Here is a 20860-nt window from a genome sequence, read left to right on the forward strand (position 1 = left end):
GTTCTGATCAGCTCGGCCCAAAACCCCAGAGAGGAGATAGGGGGCGACATAACAGCCCTCCCATCAGACAGTCTGCCTCTCCGTTCCCTGAGGAAATCAGTTTAACAGTCCCCAGCCCTTGGCAAGCAGAGGAAGAGGGGGTGGGGGAACAGGGAGGAGGTGTGTGTGAGAGAAAGAGAGAGAGAGAGAGAAGGAGGGGGGTGGGGGGGGACGTTACTGCCTCTCTGGGCGAGAGGGAAATCTAATAAAATTGAACTAATGGGGGCGTAGAGTTTTAGGGCACGGAGAGTGGGTTTAGCAGACAGGCACGGGTGGGTAGTGGTGGTGGTGGTGGTGGAGATGAGGAGGATGGAATTAGATCCTCTGAGTGCTTGGCAAGGCAACAGAGCCAAACTTCTGCTTTCAACTGCATATGGTGAACCCATGTCGGGTTTAGAGAGCGAGTTAAGGGGGCCCACGAAAAAAATACTGCCAGGAATGTTACAGCTATGCTTTAAGAATGATTGTGTTTTTAAAGATTATCACTGTGCTGTTATATTGTAAAGAAAAGGCTGACAGAGACAGACAGTAGCTTTAAGCTTTCTCCATGGACTCTTTTTATGCGAAGAGGAAGATCCCCATTTGGAACTGTGATCTTTTTGCACTTAAACAATGACTCCACAGACTGCTTAAATCTGCTGTACGGCGCCACAGGGGCCACAGGTCCCCTGATAGTACAGTGCTCCACTTTTAAGGGGAATAAAAGTGCTCACCCTGACCTCTCTAGGTGTGATTTACCCATCCTGAGGCGGGCCTGGTCTCCTCCCTTTATACCTGCTCCGTGCTCCTGCTTCCTCCTCCCGGGGTTAATAGATATGAAGTCATCTGGCGGGGAGAAACCTGAGTGTGTTCTTAGGATGTGCCCAGAGCACTCACAGCGACATCACTCACAACCCTCTGTGTCAAAGAGGAAGCAGCCATTAATAAATATCATTAATGGGTGATCACCTGGTATCCCTGAAACCACATAAATGAGAAAGAGCTAAAAAAAAAAAGGAGAGGGAGGTGAGAGGTCAGGGGGCAAAGGTCTGAGAGAAGACACCTCCCCTCTGGGCAAAAGATGGCTGAACCAGGGATAGTGTTTTAACGATGGAAAATCAATAGGCTTGCTACTTACAGAATCCATGAAATGATGTGTCAAACGCTTGTGATTACAAAGACTGCTAGTTTATAGATTACTCCTGGTAGAAGCTGACATGTCTTCATGGTGTCATGGGCTGCTCGTCCTCTTGTTGTTTCGTTTCCCCCAATCCTCAACAACAGCAGGGCAGACAGTGGTAGGACAGACTGTGTGCCATCCCATCTGTGAGCGCCCTGTGCCGCCACAGGCTAACACCTGCGCTGAGTTTAATGACTGTTTTCTGTAGCGGCCATGTTGCTGCAGGAGAAATATATATGTATGTGTGTGTGTGTGTGTGTGTGTGTGTGTTATTAGAGTAAACTGAACGTGGTGGTTAAGTTCTTGTGCTTAGTGCCGTCTGGGGAAACACAACCATGTGTTAGAGAGTCATTAGGGAGCTGATGAAGGTGTTTAAGAATCACAGCCCGCTCATCATCGCTCTGCTAACGTCCCATAGTTGCGTCACTGTGGTTCTGGATACAAAGACTTAAGTTTTGGCAGAGGTGGGTTTAACTGAGCTGGAGTCTCAACTCCAGATGGAGCAGTAGCAGGCACTTGTGCAGAGATAGCCTCAGGAATACATTTATATCACGGTAAGGGTTTTCTCTTTTGATAATACGTGAACCGTGTTTGTTCTTCTTTAAACTCTTACCGTTACGTTTTGAGTGTGTTACTGTAAAACCATTTATTTAAGTAATCTATTGTCTTTTCTTGCTTCATGTTTCTTTATTTCTTATCATGCATGGTTCTTTGGTTTTGTGTTCTGTCTCAATCTGGTGTGTGACTATCCCCACCACAGCTTTGGGAGTGGCCCCTCCGCTCTTTGACCTGCCTCTGTACCCTGACACTCTCGGGCCTCTTCAGATGCAGGCTAATTCAATTAATAAACAGATAGCGCTGCACTGCCAGCTGGACAGCTCTCAGAGACACTGATAAATGAGCGCTGGCTGTCTTGGGCTGATGTGTTTGGGGAGGAGACACTAGAAGCCATCTAATCTCCCCTCACCCCTGTTCTCTCTCTCTCAATGCCCCCCTTCACCTCCCTTTTACCCTCTCTGTCCTTTTCTTCTGGAGCCTGGTTGACAGAGAGTCAGGCAGCTCTACATGAGCATCTTACCTTTCACACAAACTACCTTAACTCAAAAACACAGTCGAGAGGTAGACAGGCAGCCAGCAGATTATTTTGGCTTCTGTCCATTCAGGTGAATGCCTGCTCTGTAACTAAGTGGCAGAAGATTGTCAAACTCGTATTGTTCTTTTCTTTCATAAGAGGGGAGGGCCTCACCTCTCTGGTGCTGACTGACAGGCTGAAGGCTGAAGGGAAGTTGTTTAGTGTTGGCTGTCAGCTTCAGAATTCATCCTGTGATACATGGAAGACGTCCTTGTCGACACTGGTGACTCTGATTGATATCTGTAAGCTTGTTTAAATCCATTTTTTTGTTTAAGTTGCATATCAACTAGCTGTCTGTTATTTCTACATGTTTTGATCTTTCAATGTTCAAATCAGAAATCAAAACTCACCGTTTCAGAATTGCTTTTACTATCTGACGAATGCTGTGTGTTTTAAGTTTTTAGTGTGTAGCTCTTAAGTGATGATTTTAAATGTCTGTAAAGCGTCTTTGAGAACTTTGAAAAAGGCTCTATAAATAAAAGGTATTATTATTATTTTATTATACCGACAGAAAACTTAACTAATACTGTTGATAGTAACAATGTATTACAGTAAGTCGGAGCTTTCTCACTGCCACTTGTTACCCTCAGCGAGTTTCAGTGTGACTGTGATGCTGTGGACAGCTGCAGGGTTGTGACCCCCCGCTGTGTGTTGGTGTAAACTCTGTGGTATTTTAACCCCTGTCTCACTGGTCGCAAAGAAGCAGGGCTGTGGCCCCTGAGAGTTGTGCTGCTGAGGCTGTGGTTCAGGCGGTTAGCAGGGGTTAGGGTGCAATCAGATGTGTTTAAACATTAAAAGAGAAAACTTAGAACAGATAACATCTAAATCCTGATGATGTAGCGTTGTTTCGCTATGTCAGGCATCCCTTTGGTTGACAAGCAGAAACTATACTCAGCCAAAACAGGCTTGGCAAGGTCATATTTTAACTGTTGGTTTCATGTGCAGTTATATCACACAAGCTGTGCTTGGAAAGCCAAGAAAAGACACCTAGACTAGTAAATATAATTATTCACAAAACACATATATGCAATATGTAAATATAATACAAACCAGGAGGGTATGCACTTTTATGGCTGCCTCACTGTGTCTCCTCCCTCCTGGTAAAAAGCTTTCCACTCATGAACAGTGTGTGAGAGGAGTGGAGGGCCGATGTTCTGCTCTGGTCGTGTCTTTAGCGTTGTGATCCAGACCAGCTGGATGCCATTCCCTATGGGAATCATGAATGTGAAGGTTGTTAAAAGATATGGAGCCCTGGACACAGCATGGACTCACTGACAGCAGCTGGGAGAAGGGGGAAGGGAGACGAGAGAGGAAAGAGAGCACTGGGAAAGAGAATAGAAAACTTTGTGGAATTCACAACAGTGGCCTTAAAATCAATGCCTTTGTTTTCAGTTTCGTGGCTAACATTTTGCTTAAAGTGACAAGTGGACGAATTGTAGACCGGATATAAGACTGGACTTAAGCATGTATTTCAGTTTATTAAATAATTTATTCACCACAGCAGTGCACTTGGCATTGATCAAAATTCAACCGTCTCAACACTCTCTCAAACTGTTATTCCTAAAGCGGTTAAAATGTAAATAAGTCATGAAATGGTTTCAGACATGGAGGTTTTTTTTACTTGTCTAGGTTTGTGTACAACAGATGAAGCCTGATGACATACTTTGGCACTTGTATATTTGGGTTACATTTTTTTTCTGGTCTTGCGGTTGTCTTTATGTGATGCCAAGAAAAACACACTCTCAAGGAGAGGTGCATTCAGTAAACACTGGGAACACAGGCGTACCTTTAGAGAGCCTCTCTCTGGTCTCTCTCCCAGGCCGCTCAGAGACACCGGTCCAGTCATGGCTAAGTAGACCACACGGTTAAAGCAACAAACCTCCCGCTGGGTCGACAGCAAGGGAGCAGTCTGAGGCTCACACCTTGCCAGCAAGCTCATCTCACAGGCAGACATCCAGACACACACACACACACACACACACACACACACACACACACACACACACACACACACACACACACACACACACACACACACACACACACACACACACACACACACACGTGCATAGAGGAGAGAGAGGCTATTAGGAATATGAGAAGGAGGGACTAGTGGGATGGCAATCATGGAAGGTAAAGCGGGAGAATGACAAGACTGAAGGGGAGACAGAGGACAGCCTAAGTGGCTTTGATTTGTTCTCTTGACATATGGATTTATGGAGCCATTCATCATCTCCTAGTCAGCTCATGAACGCGCTCTTTAGCTGTTGATAATCAGCACACTGACAGACGAGACCATGTACCAACTTTATTTATTTAGATATTTTTTATGAAAAATGATGTTAAACATTGTGTTTGGTGTCCATTTTGTCCACACAGAGGCTGAAGGCTGCACTTTCACACCACCCGGGTACCATCGCCAACGGCAACATGAACTCCATGGGCCACATGATGGATATGATGTCATCACGACAGGAGCAAGGCGCCCACCATCACATGCACTCGCACCCGCACCAGCACCTGCAAGCCCCTCCCCACACGTACCAGCACCATGGTCACCACCACCACAGTCAGGGCCACGGCCAGGGAGGACACCACCACCCGCAGGGACACAACCCCCATCACAACTCCCACAATCCCCACCTCCATCCCGGGCACCCACACCAGACCTCACCGCACCCTCCGATGCACTCTGCTTCACATGTAAGCAATGCACATTCCCGGGAGAGTCGAAGCTTTTAGACAACCCATGGGCAGAGCCACAAGTTCAATAACACATTAACTACGCTGCACATTAAAACCTCTCATACTACTAGAAGCCTCTGTATATCATATATGTATATCATGACTAAAAACAAGACAGCACTTTAGTAACCCTTTGAGCAGTTTTTAAGTCTTTCCCTAGTGATTTTGTAATATATATCAGTAGAGTATGGCTGAAATTAAGCTTTAAAATCACTGTAAGTCAATGGATGAACACACGATCCCTGCCAAGAAGCAGCTTCTTTGAAACCATCTCAGAGGTCATTTTTTCCTTTGAGGTTGGTCAGCTTCAGGTCAGTATCGGACGCCTGCCATGAAGGGGAAGGGTCAAGAAGAGGCCATAAAGCAGCCATTATAGGGGATGCTCAGTAGTGACTTTAGTAAACTAAGAGCCACGCCATCCTGTACTGCCAAGCTGCAATTATGTGGCCACAATATTCTCAGGGTGCTGAAGAGGTTTCATAAATGCTGGTCCTGATGATGACCAGACAGCCTTGGCATAATAGTCCTGGAACATCTTAGTCGTGAATACATTTGGTTTAATTCTAATTTACAGTTTGAAAGTATTGCTCACAGCATAAAAAAATAACATGATGTGAGACACTTTGTCCTTGCATTGTCTAACGGCCTCTGCAGTTCCAAGCATTTTGGATGAAGGACAGTCCGACATTAAGAAATGCAATTCACTGTATGTTCCAAATGTATCATTAAGGCATTGAAACAACACTCTCTGTATGCACAGAGGCCATTAAAGCAGCTTGTATTTTCCGTATTTTTTCTCATAAAAATGGTAATGATCTGAAGACTGAAAACACTTGACCTTGCCAAGTATATGCCAAGATCTGTCAGTGTATGTATGTTTTTAGAAATGAGTCTTTTGACTGTGTCTGGCGGTGTTAGTCTGAGTGGAAGTGGGCGTAGGAAAACTGCCTCCTGACACCTCTTTAACAAGGTGGGCAGGCTGGTGAATCAGCCCAGTCACTCACTCACGCTGTCACCCCGACGCCCACGGCTCACAGGGCACGTGGCACAACCAGATGTTGTTTTTGGGAAAGTTGCCAGAGTGGGAATAGCTGCAGGAGGTAAATGTATAGATGCTTGTTTTGAGGCTTTGGAGGAAGCAGAGCAGTGACAGGAGACAGGTGGCTGTTTTCCAGGTGTGTCTGAATGGTTACATGTCGAATGATGACAAACAGATTTCATCAGAGATCTGATACCTTTTATCCCCCCATGTTTCAGATGTCACCTGCGACCCAGCAGATGCATCCCACGCAGACACTGCACTCTCCACCACCAAGCGGCGGACGGCGTCGACGAGTAGTGGACGAAGATCCGGATGAACGTCGGCGGAAGTTTCTGGAAAGAAATAGAGCGGCAGCAACAAGATGCAGACAGAAGAGAAAAGTGTGGGTGATGTCGTTAGAGAAGAAAGCAGAAGAGCTCACTCAGACCAACATGCAGCTTCAGGTACCCAATGAACTTCAGGTGTTGAAAAACTGCAACAGTCATTAAGCTCCTTTATAAGAACTTACAATTTATTGTCCCGTTTTACACCGGAGAGGATGGCAATAATTCGGATTGGTGTGAGAATGTGTCAGTGTCCAACACTGATATTCAGTCAGTTGGTAAAAATCAAAGCTGCAGAGCTCAAAAAAATAGATTCTACAATTCCCATAATGCAACTGAATAGCATCTTTTGTCAGACCCTCCCTGTCTGGTAAATGTCTTCATCTTTCAAACTCCAAGTCCAAAATGTATAACCAAATTTCAGTTAAAAATGGAGTGAAGCCTTAAGCCCAATGCAAAATATAAATTAAGCCTGAAGTCAGAATTCACTGGGTTTTTTTCCATACAAATGATGAAGGATAATAGAGGGTCTGCTTAAATTGTTGATTGCCTGGATGATAGTCAAAATGCTGCTGTGTTTTTCCTGCATTTTAGAATGAAGTCACAATGCTAAAGAACGAGGTGACCCAACTCAAGCAGCTTCTCCTCACACACAAGGACTGTCCCATCACCACTATGCAGAAAGACTCCCAAGGTTACCTCAGTGAGTAGCTCAGACATAAACACAGACACACACACACACTTGTGAATTTGACCAAAATCCCACCTTCATCTCTGTGCCTTAGCCACACAGTGCAGATAGCACTGCGGGGAAATGTTAATTGTCTTGCCAGAGGAAAGATTTAAACTCTTCAGACTGCAGTATGATGGACACACAGTGACTGCCAAGACTCTTCGCTCCTATGCGCTGGTATCCAGCTCCCACGCTCGTGGCTGGACTCTTCCTTTCACATATGGGTGTTGCACACTCTGGTAGCCAGCCTGGACTGGGAGTTGGTAGTCTGAATCCCCTATGAGCCCTGTTTTCCGTCTGACAGCGCCTCCGTGCACAGATGCAGCGGAGACTCAATGTGAGAAAGACGTCACGGGCTGCACATTGGCATCCAAACTCTCATGGATGCCGCAAGATCTTACTGATCACCGGACTGTGCCTCGGCTCAGCCGCGCATGACATCAGAGCCCCGCCCTTTGATACGGATACAAGTGACATTTCCATGTAATTAGGATAAAGGCTCCTCCCTATGTGACTTTAGCGCAGGAAAATAAGGCTCACATCCCCCCTGACTGAATGGTTCTTTTATACAGAAGAGAGCCAACTCCCAGACTGGGCTGGGAGAGACTTTCATCGATGAGTCTAGCTTGTGTACAGATGTCACCTTCAATGTGTCCGAACTTCATCAGGCTTGTTTATGGAGTCACTTTTCCATTTTTGTGCTTTCCATTTATGGTCTATTTTGGGATGACAGGTGAGACTTTTGGTGTGAATTTAGTGTGGCATGTATCTGTTTCTGCTAATAAAGCTGTTTATTTTTACAATAATGACATTTGGTCTGTGTTTATTTTTCTATCATTCATTATCATTTGTTTTTCTATCACATTATATTTTGAAGCCTCTTTGTAGAGCTTGAAGGTCACAGTACTTACACTACTCCACCCACATGTTGTCCATCCTCACTGATTTGTCTCTGCTGTCTCCTCAGGTCCAGAAAGCAGTCCGGCGGGCAGTCCAGCGCCAGCGTGCTCCCAGCAGCAGGTCATTCAGCACAACACCATCACCACCTCCACCACAACTGTAGGGGGCAGCAGTGTGCACGGGCAAACCAATCACTGCACTGACATTAACCCCGTTCATTAGGGACAAGAGAGACTATAACCCCCCCCCCCCTACTGCCTTGCTTCCTGAGGGTTGCCAGCTGCACATGCTGACGTCCTCGTTCCCTCCATCAAGAAAAACCTCAAAGGCCTGTGAGGCTGTTCTTTATACAGTAGCTACAGTATGTATTTTTATAGACCAACCCTATTAACGCATAAATGTTCTATAGTTTGTTGCCTCTTTTTTTACCCTGTTTTTTGTGCTTTTAGGAAAAAGCGAGTCTTGCTAATCTCATGCAGCATTTAAGTGACTTTTTCTGTTGTTAAATGGTACAAAAAGGACCACAGTGGTCATAGAACCAGAGGACAGAGACGTAAGCCTCATCCCTGTTGGCAGACCTTACATCTCTGTTACCCTAACGGACTGAAAAATGAGTCAATGTGTTCTCTGAATATCACTTATGGACAGTATGTTGAGTGTATGCAACAAACACTATATGAGTGGGAAGTTGCTGCCTTTAAGTCAAACGGTCTCTATGATGTCTTTAAGACAGGAATATGCAAACAGGTGTAATGACCCTTTTTTTCTCCTAGAAACGAATATGACTGTTAACCTTTTCCCTGTCTGCGTTATTCTTAAAGAGTGTCATGAAACACAGCATTGATCACCTTCTCTACTGTATGTCCACATTAGGATCAGCATGGCCAAGCCACTCTGATCCCAAGGACATACGATGCTGTTACAGCTACAGCATTGTACACTGTGATACCAGTGAGGCAGCTGAAACAAACTCTTCCGCTCTCCAGGACCAACTGAAGCTTTAACTATTGAGGCCTCTTTTTGTGTGTTTGTGCATCTGGATTTCAGGATCCATCGTTTCGAATATGCATCTGAGTTATGTGTACTGTTTTGCCTTCTTTCCTCTGCAGAACAAAGTTCTGCGGGTGTGTAAAGAAAGGAAAACTTTTTTTCTGACTGGCATCCCACAACTGTTTAAGTGTTTTACGGTGTATGAATAGGAGCAATTAATGCTTGTGCTTTTCAAAATGTCACAATGTGCCTGAATCTTTCTTAAAATATTTTGTTGGCTTTCTGTAGACAGCAACTCATTCTCTTAGAACAATCAAAACCCTTTAATTTTCTGTGTTTTATTAGAGTTTCCTCTGTTATTGGTTTTGTCATGGATGTCTGCTGCATGTAAGCCCAGAACCAGCTGACCAAGGAGAAAAAGTACCCGCTTCCCATTTAACCTCTGACCTCTGTCGATTTCTCTTCCTCTCTTTCTCAGGCCTGCTCTGCAGGGAGATGGATGTATTAATAGTGACCTTTTTTTTAATCTGCCTTGAAACTTCACGCCTTCTTCATGTTCACCACAACTCCTCTTTCTCTCTTTCCTATGACCAGGAATGTCGACTCATTAGCATGATGACCATAATGCACTGTGTTTTACAGTAGGATTGATGAATTACATTCCACTGACAGGTGGAGCGATCGCAGAGCTGTCTATGCACTTTGTCCTCTGTCATGCCGGAGGGTAGAATAGCCATATTAAGGTCCAAGTAATTCTCAGTGACCCCCCCCCCCCCCTTTTTCACACACCAGCGAGAAACTTAACTGTGTTTGGCTTTATGGAGAGACTGTGCCTGGCTGGCATCATGTCTGTAGATAAAGGAAGGGAACCTAGAGCTCATATTGTAAAGACTCTGCACCGTTACATTTGAGTCTTTTTTTATTTTGGAAAAAAATAGATGAAGGATGTGAATCTTTATCCTCATAATGGGTTACATTCAAGTTTTGTTGAAGCATTTGGACCGTTTTTGTCATGTGTTAATCCTTCAGTCAGTGTGATATATGTGTCAATGAGAGACATTGATTCTCTTGAAAAGGGCTTTGTCGTACCAACCCTTTGAACTGAAGCTTGCCTTATTTTAAGTTGTTTTTTAAATCGTATTTTGGATCATTCAAAATTAACCTCTCGCATGGGGAAAATTATGGTAATGACCTCAAACAACTTTCAACTGGAATCATTCGGAGAATGTTGCTATTTTAGTGTTAGATATGAGAGTCTCTAGTTTCATTTTTGACAGTGGGTCCAGGTTCAGAAAAAGTCATTTGTATATGCAGGAAGTGAACAAAAGGACAGATGAAAGTTCAGTGTGAGTGCGTCTGTGTGGTTTTGTGAGAGGTGGAGAACAATTCCTATGTATTAATGATGTTATAATTGTATTATTTTAAATCTGAAATTATAAATATTGTACATAATTTCATTCATTTCTATAATCCTGTACATGTAATGCAACCACCTTTCTTATTGAAGGGAGTAAATGTGTGGTACATGTTTGTAAATAATGTTTGCATAGCACTTGTTGCCTTTTGTTGTACGTCGAGGCTCATTTCAGCGCTTAAATACATTGTTAATATGTAATGAACTGATGAATCCATTCTGGCCTGCATAACTTTGTACATTTTTTTGTGTGTCTGTAATGACATTGCCTCCGTTTTGTTTTGCATTTGTACAGATGTTAAAGTATCGCTGCAGTTACATTACGGTATGAAAATAAAGCACTTGTTCTGTAACAACTAACTGACGTGATTTGATGTCACTACGACTTGTACTCGGAATCTAGTGACACAAATGTTTTATATGCAGATAACCAGAGTGAAAAAATGAACTTAGAGACATGGATCAAATATTTGAAGATAACATTGGAAGAATGCTATTAAAAGAGAAAAACAGTTTCCCCCCGATGCTTGTCCTTGAGACATAACTGCTCATTAAATAGTTAGGTGCTTAAAGGTTTAGAATCCTCATTAATCATTTATCTGTCTAGACAACTTGATTGATGCCTGACAGTTAACTTCAGTACACAAACATCTTTGTCAAAAAAATAACCAACTTAAACTACACAACCCTGCAGCAAATCAAATACAATTTAAAACCACTATAAAGGCCAAACATAATGAAATTACCACGCATTGTGTATTGTTGCAACATGCAAAGTGGCCCCTATTCTTCAGAGATAATCAGAAATTAAATTGTGTTAACTCTTTAAAAATACATTAAACGCCCCACAGAAGTTTAGTGAAATGATATTGTTTCATTTCTGGCTTTTCAATGACATTTCTTTAGACACAGGGACCCCTGGTGGACATTTTGTAGACTAATCAAAGAGTACTTGAAGGGACAAATCTCATCCAAAGATAACCTATCTTTAAAACACTGCATCAGATATCAGTCAAAAAAACAGTACATAAGTCATTAGCCTTCTCTGATCATTAAGACACTCGGACTTAGTAAAAAATATTTTAATTTCAAGGTCGATTCAAGGTGTTTTTCTTTATATTTCATCATCAAGCATGTTCTGATTGAATGCATCATAGACTCTATTTTCCTCAAACAGTTATAAATGAAACGGTTTTGATAGAATTCTGGTCTGATAATCAGACTGAATTATCAGTCATTTTCACTTCATTTTTACTTTGTGAAGATGTGGAAGACATGGGAACATGTTAAGACAACTTATTTAGTTTGCATCAGAGAGCAGTCCTAAGTCCCACCTGCTAAAATACTAAAAAGAATTGTGTACCAAGCCAACAACGTGCTGATTTACATTGGCTGAGACGATCAACAGTCTTTCAAATCAACACTCTTTAAAGTGGAGGTGCTTTGATTCGCTGTTTCAGGACCAAAACACTTCATATCCAGCCCCGTGTTGAAAGGAATCTGTCAATCATGTCAAAGGACCTCGCCGGCTGGTCGTAAGGCAGAATGTGTCCTCCTCCTCGGATGATGATCTGTGTCACAAGAGGACAGATTACCGAATTTAAAACAGTCGTTCAACAAACGTACTTTTCCACATAGTTTTTCAACTGTTAACAACTGCCCACCTGGTAAAACTCCCCCACTTGTCTCACGTAACCAGCCACCTCTGTGTCGCTGGGCTGAACCTTCCAGTGGAAACGAGGTGCTGTTTTGAACTCAGCCGCCCCGGTCCAGTTGACAGTGGGCAGGAACCTCTCGGTCAGTGGCGCTGCTACAATTACATCCAGCTGACCGCTGTAGATTAGGACCTGGGTGAATGTAGAAATGGACCAAACAGGAAAAGACTGTTAAAGAGGCATTGAGGGACTTTCAAAGCATCATACCACTGATGCACAGGCAAAACACAGAGGATAATCCCAAAACTCTCACCCTATAGTTTTCCATCAACTCCCCCAGCCACGGCTTGATGCTCTTCATGACATCCTGCAGAAGGTGCTTCTCCACCTCCGAGCCGTCATGGAAGGTCAGGTTCCCCACGTGGATGGCACGTCGCACCGATGGCAGAGTCACAAACTGGGAGAAGTACTCCTGGTCCTCAGGCTCCTGTTGTGTCAATTAGAGCAAGATTAAGTGGATTGTGCAAAGACAGTTTCAACTAACTAAATAGTGTGTTTGTATATTTGCAAAAGTTCGCTCCAATAAGTCGCACAGGCAGCTTTGAGCCAGTGTGTCTACGCACCCGACAGGTCATGTAGTTGTAGTAGTTGGTGCAGCCGGTAGCGTTTTGGAAGAAGGAGGGATACGGTTCCACGTCACCATTCAGAAGGCTGTCAAAAACCTGAAGTCAGACGGTAACAACATGGTCAGCTAAATGTAAAAAACGATATGAAAATGTATTGGGAATTCATTGAACAATAAGAAATAAATTCAAATTTAGTAGAAAAAATGTGTTCCAACAAAAATAAGAGGCAAAACCTACCTGAAAAGCCTCCACCCACTTCTCGTGCTGGATGAGTTTAACCCCCAAGTCTGTCTGCTGGACGACATACTGTTTTTGCTGTTCGTCTATCATGCCTGTTTGGTACATGAACTCACCATAACCACCCAGCATCTGAGAAGGAAAACAAAAAGCTTTAAAATACTATACTCAACTCATTTTTACATTGACAGGACTGAAATGTGGACTACTAATACTATTAGAAATTCACAAGTCCATATGATGAAGTTAAAGCCTCTGATTAGACCTCGTCTCAAGACTGTGTTGGCGTCTGAGGACTAATGAGTGAGACCTTCATGAGTCTCCTGTTAGCTTTGTTGAACTTTTTAGGTCGGGACAAATAACACCTTTATCATTCTTATTGGTAGATGAAGTTTTGTAACCTAATACATTCACATCGAGGCTCCAGCCCACCTTCAACCTGAGCAGACGTCTAATCAACCAGATTCAGTGAAAACACCTATGTGGGTGAACAGAGGTTTAAATATGATCAGAAGACAACACTTAGTCAGATACGCACCAGTTCTGGATCACAGAGGCCGTCACCAATAGCCATCCCCTTGAAGTTTATTTTCACTTTGGCAGTGGGGTTGTTTTTATGGATGTAGTAGGAGATGGCAGGAACATACTTCCCTGCATAAGACTGCATGGGGACAGAGAGGGTTTACACAGATCAGGATCATATTATAAATAGGTAGGATGTTTTCTTTTGGTTGTTGTTGTCAAAGACTTATGTTCTTGTTGCGGTGATATATTAAGACAAGCTTATAAGTTATCCAAAATGTGTTCCATATGATTTTCTCTAATGTGTACAAGTTAGAAAGCCACCTGTGTAAAACCACTACTTTACATTTTGACATGATTCATTTCCAAAGCTTGAATAGAACAAAAACATACCTCTCCAGTAGCATAGAACTCATTGGCCTGATACTCAGGAAATATCTGGAAGAACTGTGTTAGGGCACTTTAAAAAAAGGAAGAGATGGGAATAAAAACAAGTTAGTAATCAATCAATCAACAGACTTATGGATCAAGTGACAAGAACACTATGTTAGAGTTGGATGGCAGTTGTTTTACCTGTACAGATCTCTGCCAACGTCATCCTGGTTTTGAGCAAAACCTTTGTCATCGTTAGTGAAACTGAAACCTGTTCCAACCTAGAGACACAAATACTCTTCCTCAAAGACTTGAAAATATGAATGCACATAAAAAAAAAGTCGTAAGAGCTGAGAGCCCTTGAATGAAATGTGCGTTTCATGTTTATTAGTTTGGGACTTTTTTTGTCTGAGGGTGAATAACTAATACGTACCGGATTGTCAATGTACAAAACGGAATATCTTGTTGTCCAAGCGTAATCCCTCATACCAACTGCAAAGAACAAAACAGTTAACAATGCTCCAACACAAAAACAGGACTCAAGCGCATCAGGTTAAAGAGGAATTCAGTTTGTGTTTATGTATGGTGCTGTAGTACCAGATCAGTTCTTACCAGTCAAGTTCTTGTACACCACATATGGTCCATGTTCCACGAAGAGACCGAACATGGAGGTGCCACCGGGCCCGCCTTGCAGCCAGAGCAGGACCGGAGCTTTGTCTTGGTTTGGCTGTCACACATCAGGGCATCACACAGAGACCACAAACCGTCAGAATGGGCAACCGCACATCCTCCACCCTCATCCTGAACACAGGAGCACCGCAGGGCTGTGTGCTCAGTCCTGCCCTTTTCACCCGTGACTGCACACCCATCCACTCCTCTAACACTATAGTGCAGTTCGCTGATGACACCACTATAGGAGGACTGATATCAGACAACGAGGAGGCGCACTACAGAGAGGAGGTACAACATCTGGTTGAGTGGTGTACTGACAATAACCTGGTCCTGAACACTACAAAAACCAAAGAGATCATCGTGGATTTCAGGAGAACCAGGAAGACCACACCTCCCCCTCTCCACATAAACGGTGAGGAGGTGGAGAGTGTAAGTTACATCAAATTCTTGGGAATCCACATCACAAAAGGATCTGACATGGGCCCTTAACACCTCCCACCTGGTGAAGAAAGCCCAACAGAGGCTCTTCTTCTTCTTGAGGAAACTCAAAAAAGCCAAACTCCCCTCTCAGCTCCTAGTCCACTTCTACAGGAGCACCATAGAGACAAGGAGAGACTTGGCCCAGGTAGTTAAAACAGGGCAGAGGATCGTAGGAATAAAATGACAATAAAAACCTCTTATGTCTTAGAGCAGTGGTTCTCAACCTATTTTCAGTGATGTACCTCCTGTGAAATACTTTTTTAGCCAAGTACCCCCTAACCAGCGCAAAGCATTTTTGGTTGAAATAAAGATGGAATACACAGCGCTCTGCCATCAGTGATTTATTAAACTGTCAACACTGACGATTGCATTGTTGCATTGAATTCAGTTCATGAACTTACACTTATATTTTATTGAATATTTATTAAATAACAATTTTTAAAGGATTTTTGAATGGATGCTAATTTTAAATATATTTTTTAAAAATCTCACGTACCCCCTGGAGTGCCTTCACGTACCCCCATTTGAGAACCACTGTCTTAGAGAGTTAAGATCCCAGCACCACGCGGTTGAGAATTCAGTTTATTATTTTACAATGGCAGTCAGGTTTAGGTTCATCAGACTGTAGACATGTGGCCAACAATAAAAACTAAAAACGTGACTTTTAAAACACAAAACAAAGTCTACCATCATAGCTGACATTCCAGCACTGCTGCTGACTAAATACACACAGGTGCACTTCCTTATCATATGTTCACCGAGGGAGTATACAGTAAGAAATAGCTGAAGTCCAATCAAGTTGATTTCCAAAAGAAATAAGGACAAGAATGACTATTTATCTCACAATGTGTGCTTTGTCCCAAACTGCAGCACTGAGAGTCGTGTAACTGTGTAGTTTGGAAAACCTCTGGTGTAAAGAAGGAGTCTGAGCTTACCTTCAGTGCAGGAAAGAACCAAAAGAAGAGGTTGCTGTTGTATTTCTTGTTGACAGTGAGGTACCCAGCATAACTCTTGACATTGGCACCTGGCAGATCTCCCACCAGACTCAGTTTCCTGGCTGAATGCAAAGCAGTCAGTATAAAAACTACAACCATGAATCTTAACTGTTATGCTTGTGAGGGTCTAAGGACAGAGGATGTGAGGGTCTAAGGACAGAGGGTGTGAGGGTCTAAGGACAGAGGTGTGAGGGTCTAAGGACAGAGGATGTGAGGGTGTAAGGACAGAGGATGTGAGGTGTAAGGACAGAGGATGTGAGGGTCTAAGGACAGAGGGTGTGAGGCTCTAAGGACAGAGGAGGTGAGGGTCTAAGGACAGAGGATGTGAGGGTCTAAGGACAGAGGATGTGAGGGTCTAAGGACAGAGGAGGTGAGGGTCTAAGGACAGAGGATGTGAGGGTGTAAGGACAGAGGATGTGAGGGTCTAAGGACAGAGGATGTGAGGGTCTAAGGACAGAGGATGTGAGGGTCTAAGGACAGAGGATGTGAGGTGTAAGGACAGAGGATGTGAGGGTGTAAGGACAGAGGTGAGGGTCTAAGGACAGAGGAGGTGAGGGTGTAAGGACAGAGGATGTGAGGGTCTAAGGACAGAGGATGTGAGGTGTAAGGACAGAGGATGTGAGGGTGTAAGGACAGAGGATGTGAGGTGTAAGGACAGAGGATGTGAGGGTGTAAGGACAGAGGATGTGAGGGTGTAAGGACAGAGGATGTGAGGGTGTAAGGACAGAGGATGTGAGGGTGTAAGGACAGAGGATGTGAGGGTCTAAGGACAGAGGATGTGAGGGTGTAAGGACAGAGGATGTGAGGGTGTAAGGACAGAGGAGGTGAGGGAAGGACAGAGGAGGTGAGGGTCTAAGGACAGAGGATGTGAGGGTGTAAGGACAGAGGATGTGAGGGTGTAAGGATAGAGGATGTGAGGGTGTAAGGACAGAGGATGTGAGGGTCTAAGGACAGAGGATGTGAGGGTGTAAGGACAGAGGATGTGAGGGTGTAAGGACAGAGGAGGTGAGGGTCTAAGGACAGAGGAGGTGAGGGTCTAAGGACAGAGGATGTGAGGGTCTAAGGACAGAGGATGTGAGGGTGTAAGGACAGAGGATGTGAGGGTGTAAGGACAGAGGATGTGAGGGTGTAAGGACAGAGGATGTGAGGGTGTAAGGACAGAGGATGTGAGGGTGTAAGGACAGAGGATGTGAGGGTGTAAGGACAGAGGATGTGAGGGTCTAAGGACAGAGGATGTGAGGGTGTAAGGACAGAGGATGTGGGGTAAGGACAGAGGACAGAGGATGTGAGGGTGTAAGGACAGAGGATGTGAGGTCTAAGGACAGAGGATGTGAGGGTCTAAGGACAGAGGATGTGAGGGTGTAAGGACAGAGGATGTGAGGGTGTAAGGACAGAGGAGGTGAGGGTCTAAGGACAGAGGAGGTGAGGGTCTAAGGACAGAGGATGTGAGGGTGTAAGGACAGAGGATGTGAGGTCTAAGGACAGAGGTGAGGGTATAAGGACAGAGGATGTGAGGGTGTAAGGACAGAGGATGTGAGGGTGTAAGGACAGAGGATGTGAGGGTGTAAGGACAGAGGATGTGAGGGGTCTAAGGACAGAGGATGTGAGGGTGTAAGGACAGAGGATGTGAGGTGTAAGGACAGAGGAGGTGAGGGTCTAAGGACAGAGGAGGTGAGGGTCTAAGGACAGAGGATGTGAGGGTGTAAGGACAGAGGATGTGAGGGTGTAAGGACAGAGGATGTGAGGGTGTAAGGACAGAGGATGTGAGGGTGTAAGGACAGAGGATGTGAGGGTGTAAGGACAGAGGATGTGAGGGTGTAAGGACAGAGGATGTGAGGGTCTAAGGACAGAGGAGGTGAGGGGAAGGACAGAGGAGGTGAGGGTCTAAGGACAGAGGAGGTGAGGGTGTAAGGACAGAGGATGTGAGGGTGTAAGGACAGAGGATGTGAGGGTGTAAGGACAGAGGAGGTGAGGGTGTAAGGACAGAGGATGTGAGGGTGTAAGGACAGAGGATGTGAGGGTGTAAGGACAGAGGATGTGAGGGTCTAAGGACAGAGGATTTAAGGGTCTAAGGACAGAGGAGGTGAGGGTCTAAGGACAGAGGATTTAAGGACAGAGGGTGTAAGGACAGAGGAGGTGAGGGTCTAAGGACAGAGGAGGTGTGACAGAGGTGTGAGGGTCTAAGGACAGAGGAGGTGAGGACAGAGGATGTGAGGGTCTAAGGACAGAGGAGGTGAGGACAAGGACAGAGGAGGTGAGGTGTAAGGACAGAGGATGTGAGGGTGTAAGGACAGAGGATGTGAGGGTCTAAGGACAGAGGATGTGAGGGTCTAAGGACAGAGGATGTGAGGGTGTAAGGACAGAGGATGTGAGGTCTAAGGACAGAGGATGTGAGGTCTAAGGACAGAGGATGTGAGGGTCTAAGGACAGAGGATGTGAGGACAGAGGATTTAAGGGTTTGAGGGTCTAAGGACAGAGGATGTGAGGGTCTAAGGACAGAGGATGTGAGGGTGTAAGGACAGAGGATGTGAGGGGAAGGACAGAGGATGTGAGGGTCTAAGGACAGAGGATGTGAGGGGTGTAAGGACAGAGGATGTGAGGGTATAAGGACAGAGGATGTGAGGGTCTAAGGACAGAGGATGTGAGGGTCTAAGGACAGAGGATGTGAGGTCTAAGGACAGAGGATGTGAGGGTCTAAGGACAGAGGATGTGAGGGTCTAAGGACAGAGGATGTGAGGGTCTAAGGACAGAGGATGTGAGGGTGTAAGGACAGAGGATGTGAGGGTGTAAGGACAGAGGATGTGAGGGTGTAAGGACAGAGGATGTGAGGGTGTAAGGACAGAGGATGTGAGGTGTAAGGACGGACAGAGGATGTGAGGGTGTAAGGACAGAGGATGTGAGGGTGTAAGGACAGAGGATGTGAGGGTCTAAGGACAGAGGATGTGAGGGTGTAAGGACAGAGGATGTGAGGGTGTAAGGACAGAGGATGTGAGGGTGTAAGGACAGAGGATGTGAGGGTGTAAGGACAGAGGATGTGAGGGTGTAAGGACAGAGGATGTGAGGGTGTAAGGACAGAGGATGTGAGGGTCTAAGGACAGAGGATGTGAGGGTGTAAGGACAGAGGATGTGAGGGTGTAAGGACAGAGGATGTGAGGGTGTAAGGACAGAGGATGTGAGGGTGTAAGGACAGAGGATGTGAGGGTGTAAGGACAGAGGATGTGAGGGTGTAAGGACAGAGGATGTGAGGGTGTAAGGACAGAGGATGTGAGGGTGTAAGGACAGAGGATGTGAGGGTGTAAGGACAGAGGATGTGAGGGTGTAAGGACAGAGGATGTGAGGGTGTAAGGACAGAGGATGTGAGGGTCTAAGGACAGAGGATGTGAGGGTCTAAGGACAGAGGAGGTGAGGGTCTAAGGACAGAGGATGTGAGGGTGTAAGGACAGAGGATGTGAGGGTGTAAGGACAGAGGATGTGAGGGTGTAAGGACAGAGGATGTGAGGGTCTAAGGACAGAGGATGTGAGGGTGTAAGGACAGAGGAGGTGAGGGTCTAAGGACAGAGGATGTGAGGGTGTAAGGACAGAGGATGTGAGGGTCTAAGGACAGAGGATGTGAGGGTCTAAGGACAGAGGATGTGAGGGTGTAAGGACAGAGGATGTGAGGGTGTAAGGACAGAGGATGTGAGGGTGTAAGGACAGAGGATGTGAGGGTCTAAGGACAGAGGATGTGAGGGTGTAAGGACAGAGGATGTGAGGGTGTAAGGACAGAGGATGTGAGGGTCTAAGGACAGAGGATGTGAGGGTCTAAGGACAGAGGATGTGAGGGTGTAAGGACAGAGGATGTGAGGGTGTAAGGACAGAGGATGTGAGGGTGTAAGGACAGAGGATGTGAGGGTGTAAGGACAGAGGATGTGAGGGTAAGGACAGAGGATGTGAGGGTGTAAGGACAGAGGATGTGAGGGTGTAAGGACAGAGGATGTGAGGGTGTAAGGACAGAGGATGTGAGGGTGTAAGGACAGAGGATGTGAGGGTGTAAGGACAGAGGATGTGAGGGTCTAAGGACAGAGGATGTGAGGGTCTAAGGACAGAGGATGTGAGGGTCTAAGGACAGAGGATGTGAGGGTGTAAGGACAGAGGATGTGAGGGTCTAAGGACAGAGGATGTGAGGGTGTAAGGACAGAGGATGTGAGGGTGTAAGGACAGAGGATGTGAGGGTCTAAGGACAGAGGATGTGAGGGTGTAAGGACAGAGGATGTGAGGGTCTAAGGACAGAGGATGTGAGGGTCTAAGGACAGAGGATGTGAGGGTGTAAGGACAGAGGATGTGAGGGTGTAAGGACAGAGGATGTGAGGGTGTAAGGACAGAGGATGTGAGGGTGTAAGGACAGAGGATGTGAGGGTGTAAGGACAGAGGATGTGAGGGTGTAAGGACAGAGGATGTGAGGGTGTAAGGACAGAGGATGTGAGGGTCTAAGGACAGAGGATGTGAGGGTGTAAGGACAGAGGATGTGAGGGTCTAAGGACAGAGGATGTGAGGGTCTAAGGACAGAGGATGTGAGGGTGTAAGGACAGAGGATGTGAGGGTCTAAGGACAGAGGATGTGAGGGTGTAAGGACAGAGGATGTGAGGGTGTAAGGACAGAGGATGTGAGGGTGTAAGGACAGAGGATGTGAGGGTCTAAGGACAGAGGAGGTGAGGGTCTAAGGACAGAGGATGTGAGGGTGTAAGGACAGAGGATGTGAGGGTGTAAGGACAGAGGATGTGAGGGTCTAAGGACAGAGGATGTGAGGGTGTAAGGACAGAGGATGTGAGGGTCTAAGGACAGAGG

At 45.3% G+C, this 20860-nt stretch overlaps 2 protein-coding genes across 2 annotated transcripts in view; one reads left to right on the forward strand and one right to left on the reverse strand.

The window, feature by feature from the left end:
• creb5b (cAMP responsive element binding protein 5b) overlaps positions 1–8310 on the forward strand; it is a 35246-nt gene extending 26936 nt beyond the window's left edge. The window contains exons 8-11 of the mRNA XM_054622157.1: positions 4710–5033; positions 6333–6560; positions 7035–7143; positions 8141–8310. Coding sequence (XP_054478132.1) covers positions 4710–5033; positions 6333–6560; positions 7035–7143; positions 8141–8295 — 816 coding nt within the window. The 3' untranslated portion in view covers positions 8296–8310. The remainder of the gene's footprint in view (positions 1–4709; positions 5034–6332; positions 6561–7034; positions 7144–8140) is intronic.
• A 3233-nt stretch (positions 8311–11543) lies between these two features.
• The window catches only part of cpvl (carboxypeptidase vitellogenic like), a 14778-nt gene continuing 5461 nt past the window's right edge, over positions 11544–20860 (reverse strand). Inside the window, exons 3-13 of the mRNA XM_054621800.1 lie at positions 15977–16098; positions 14502–14616; positions 14323–14381; positions 14091–14170; positions 13911–13977; positions 13534–13656; positions 12996–13127; positions 12756–12854; positions 12446–12619; positions 12142–12324; positions 11544–12048 (exon numbers count right to left, since the gene is read on the reverse strand). Of these exons, the coding sequence (XP_054477775.1) occupies positions 11950–12048; positions 12142–12324; positions 12446–12619; positions 12756–12854; positions 12996–13127; positions 13534–13656; positions 13911–13977; positions 14091–14170; positions 14323–14381; positions 14502–14616; positions 15977–16098 (1253 nt within the window). The 3' untranslated portion in view covers positions 11544–11949. The remainder of the gene's footprint in view (positions 12049–12141; positions 12325–12445; positions 12620–12755; positions 12855–12995; positions 13128–13533; positions 13657–13910; positions 13978–14090; positions 14171–14322; positions 14382–14501; positions 14617–15976; positions 16099–20860) is intronic.

The sequence above is a fragment of the Anoplopoma fimbria genome, chromosome 20, assembly GCF_027596085.1.
Source record: "Anoplopoma fimbria isolate UVic2021 breed Golden Eagle Sablefish chromosome 20, Afim_UVic_2022, whole genome shotgun sequence".
Lineage (NCBI taxonomy): Eukaryota > Metazoa > Chordata > Actinopteri > Perciformes > Anoplopomatidae > Anoplopoma > Anoplopoma fimbria.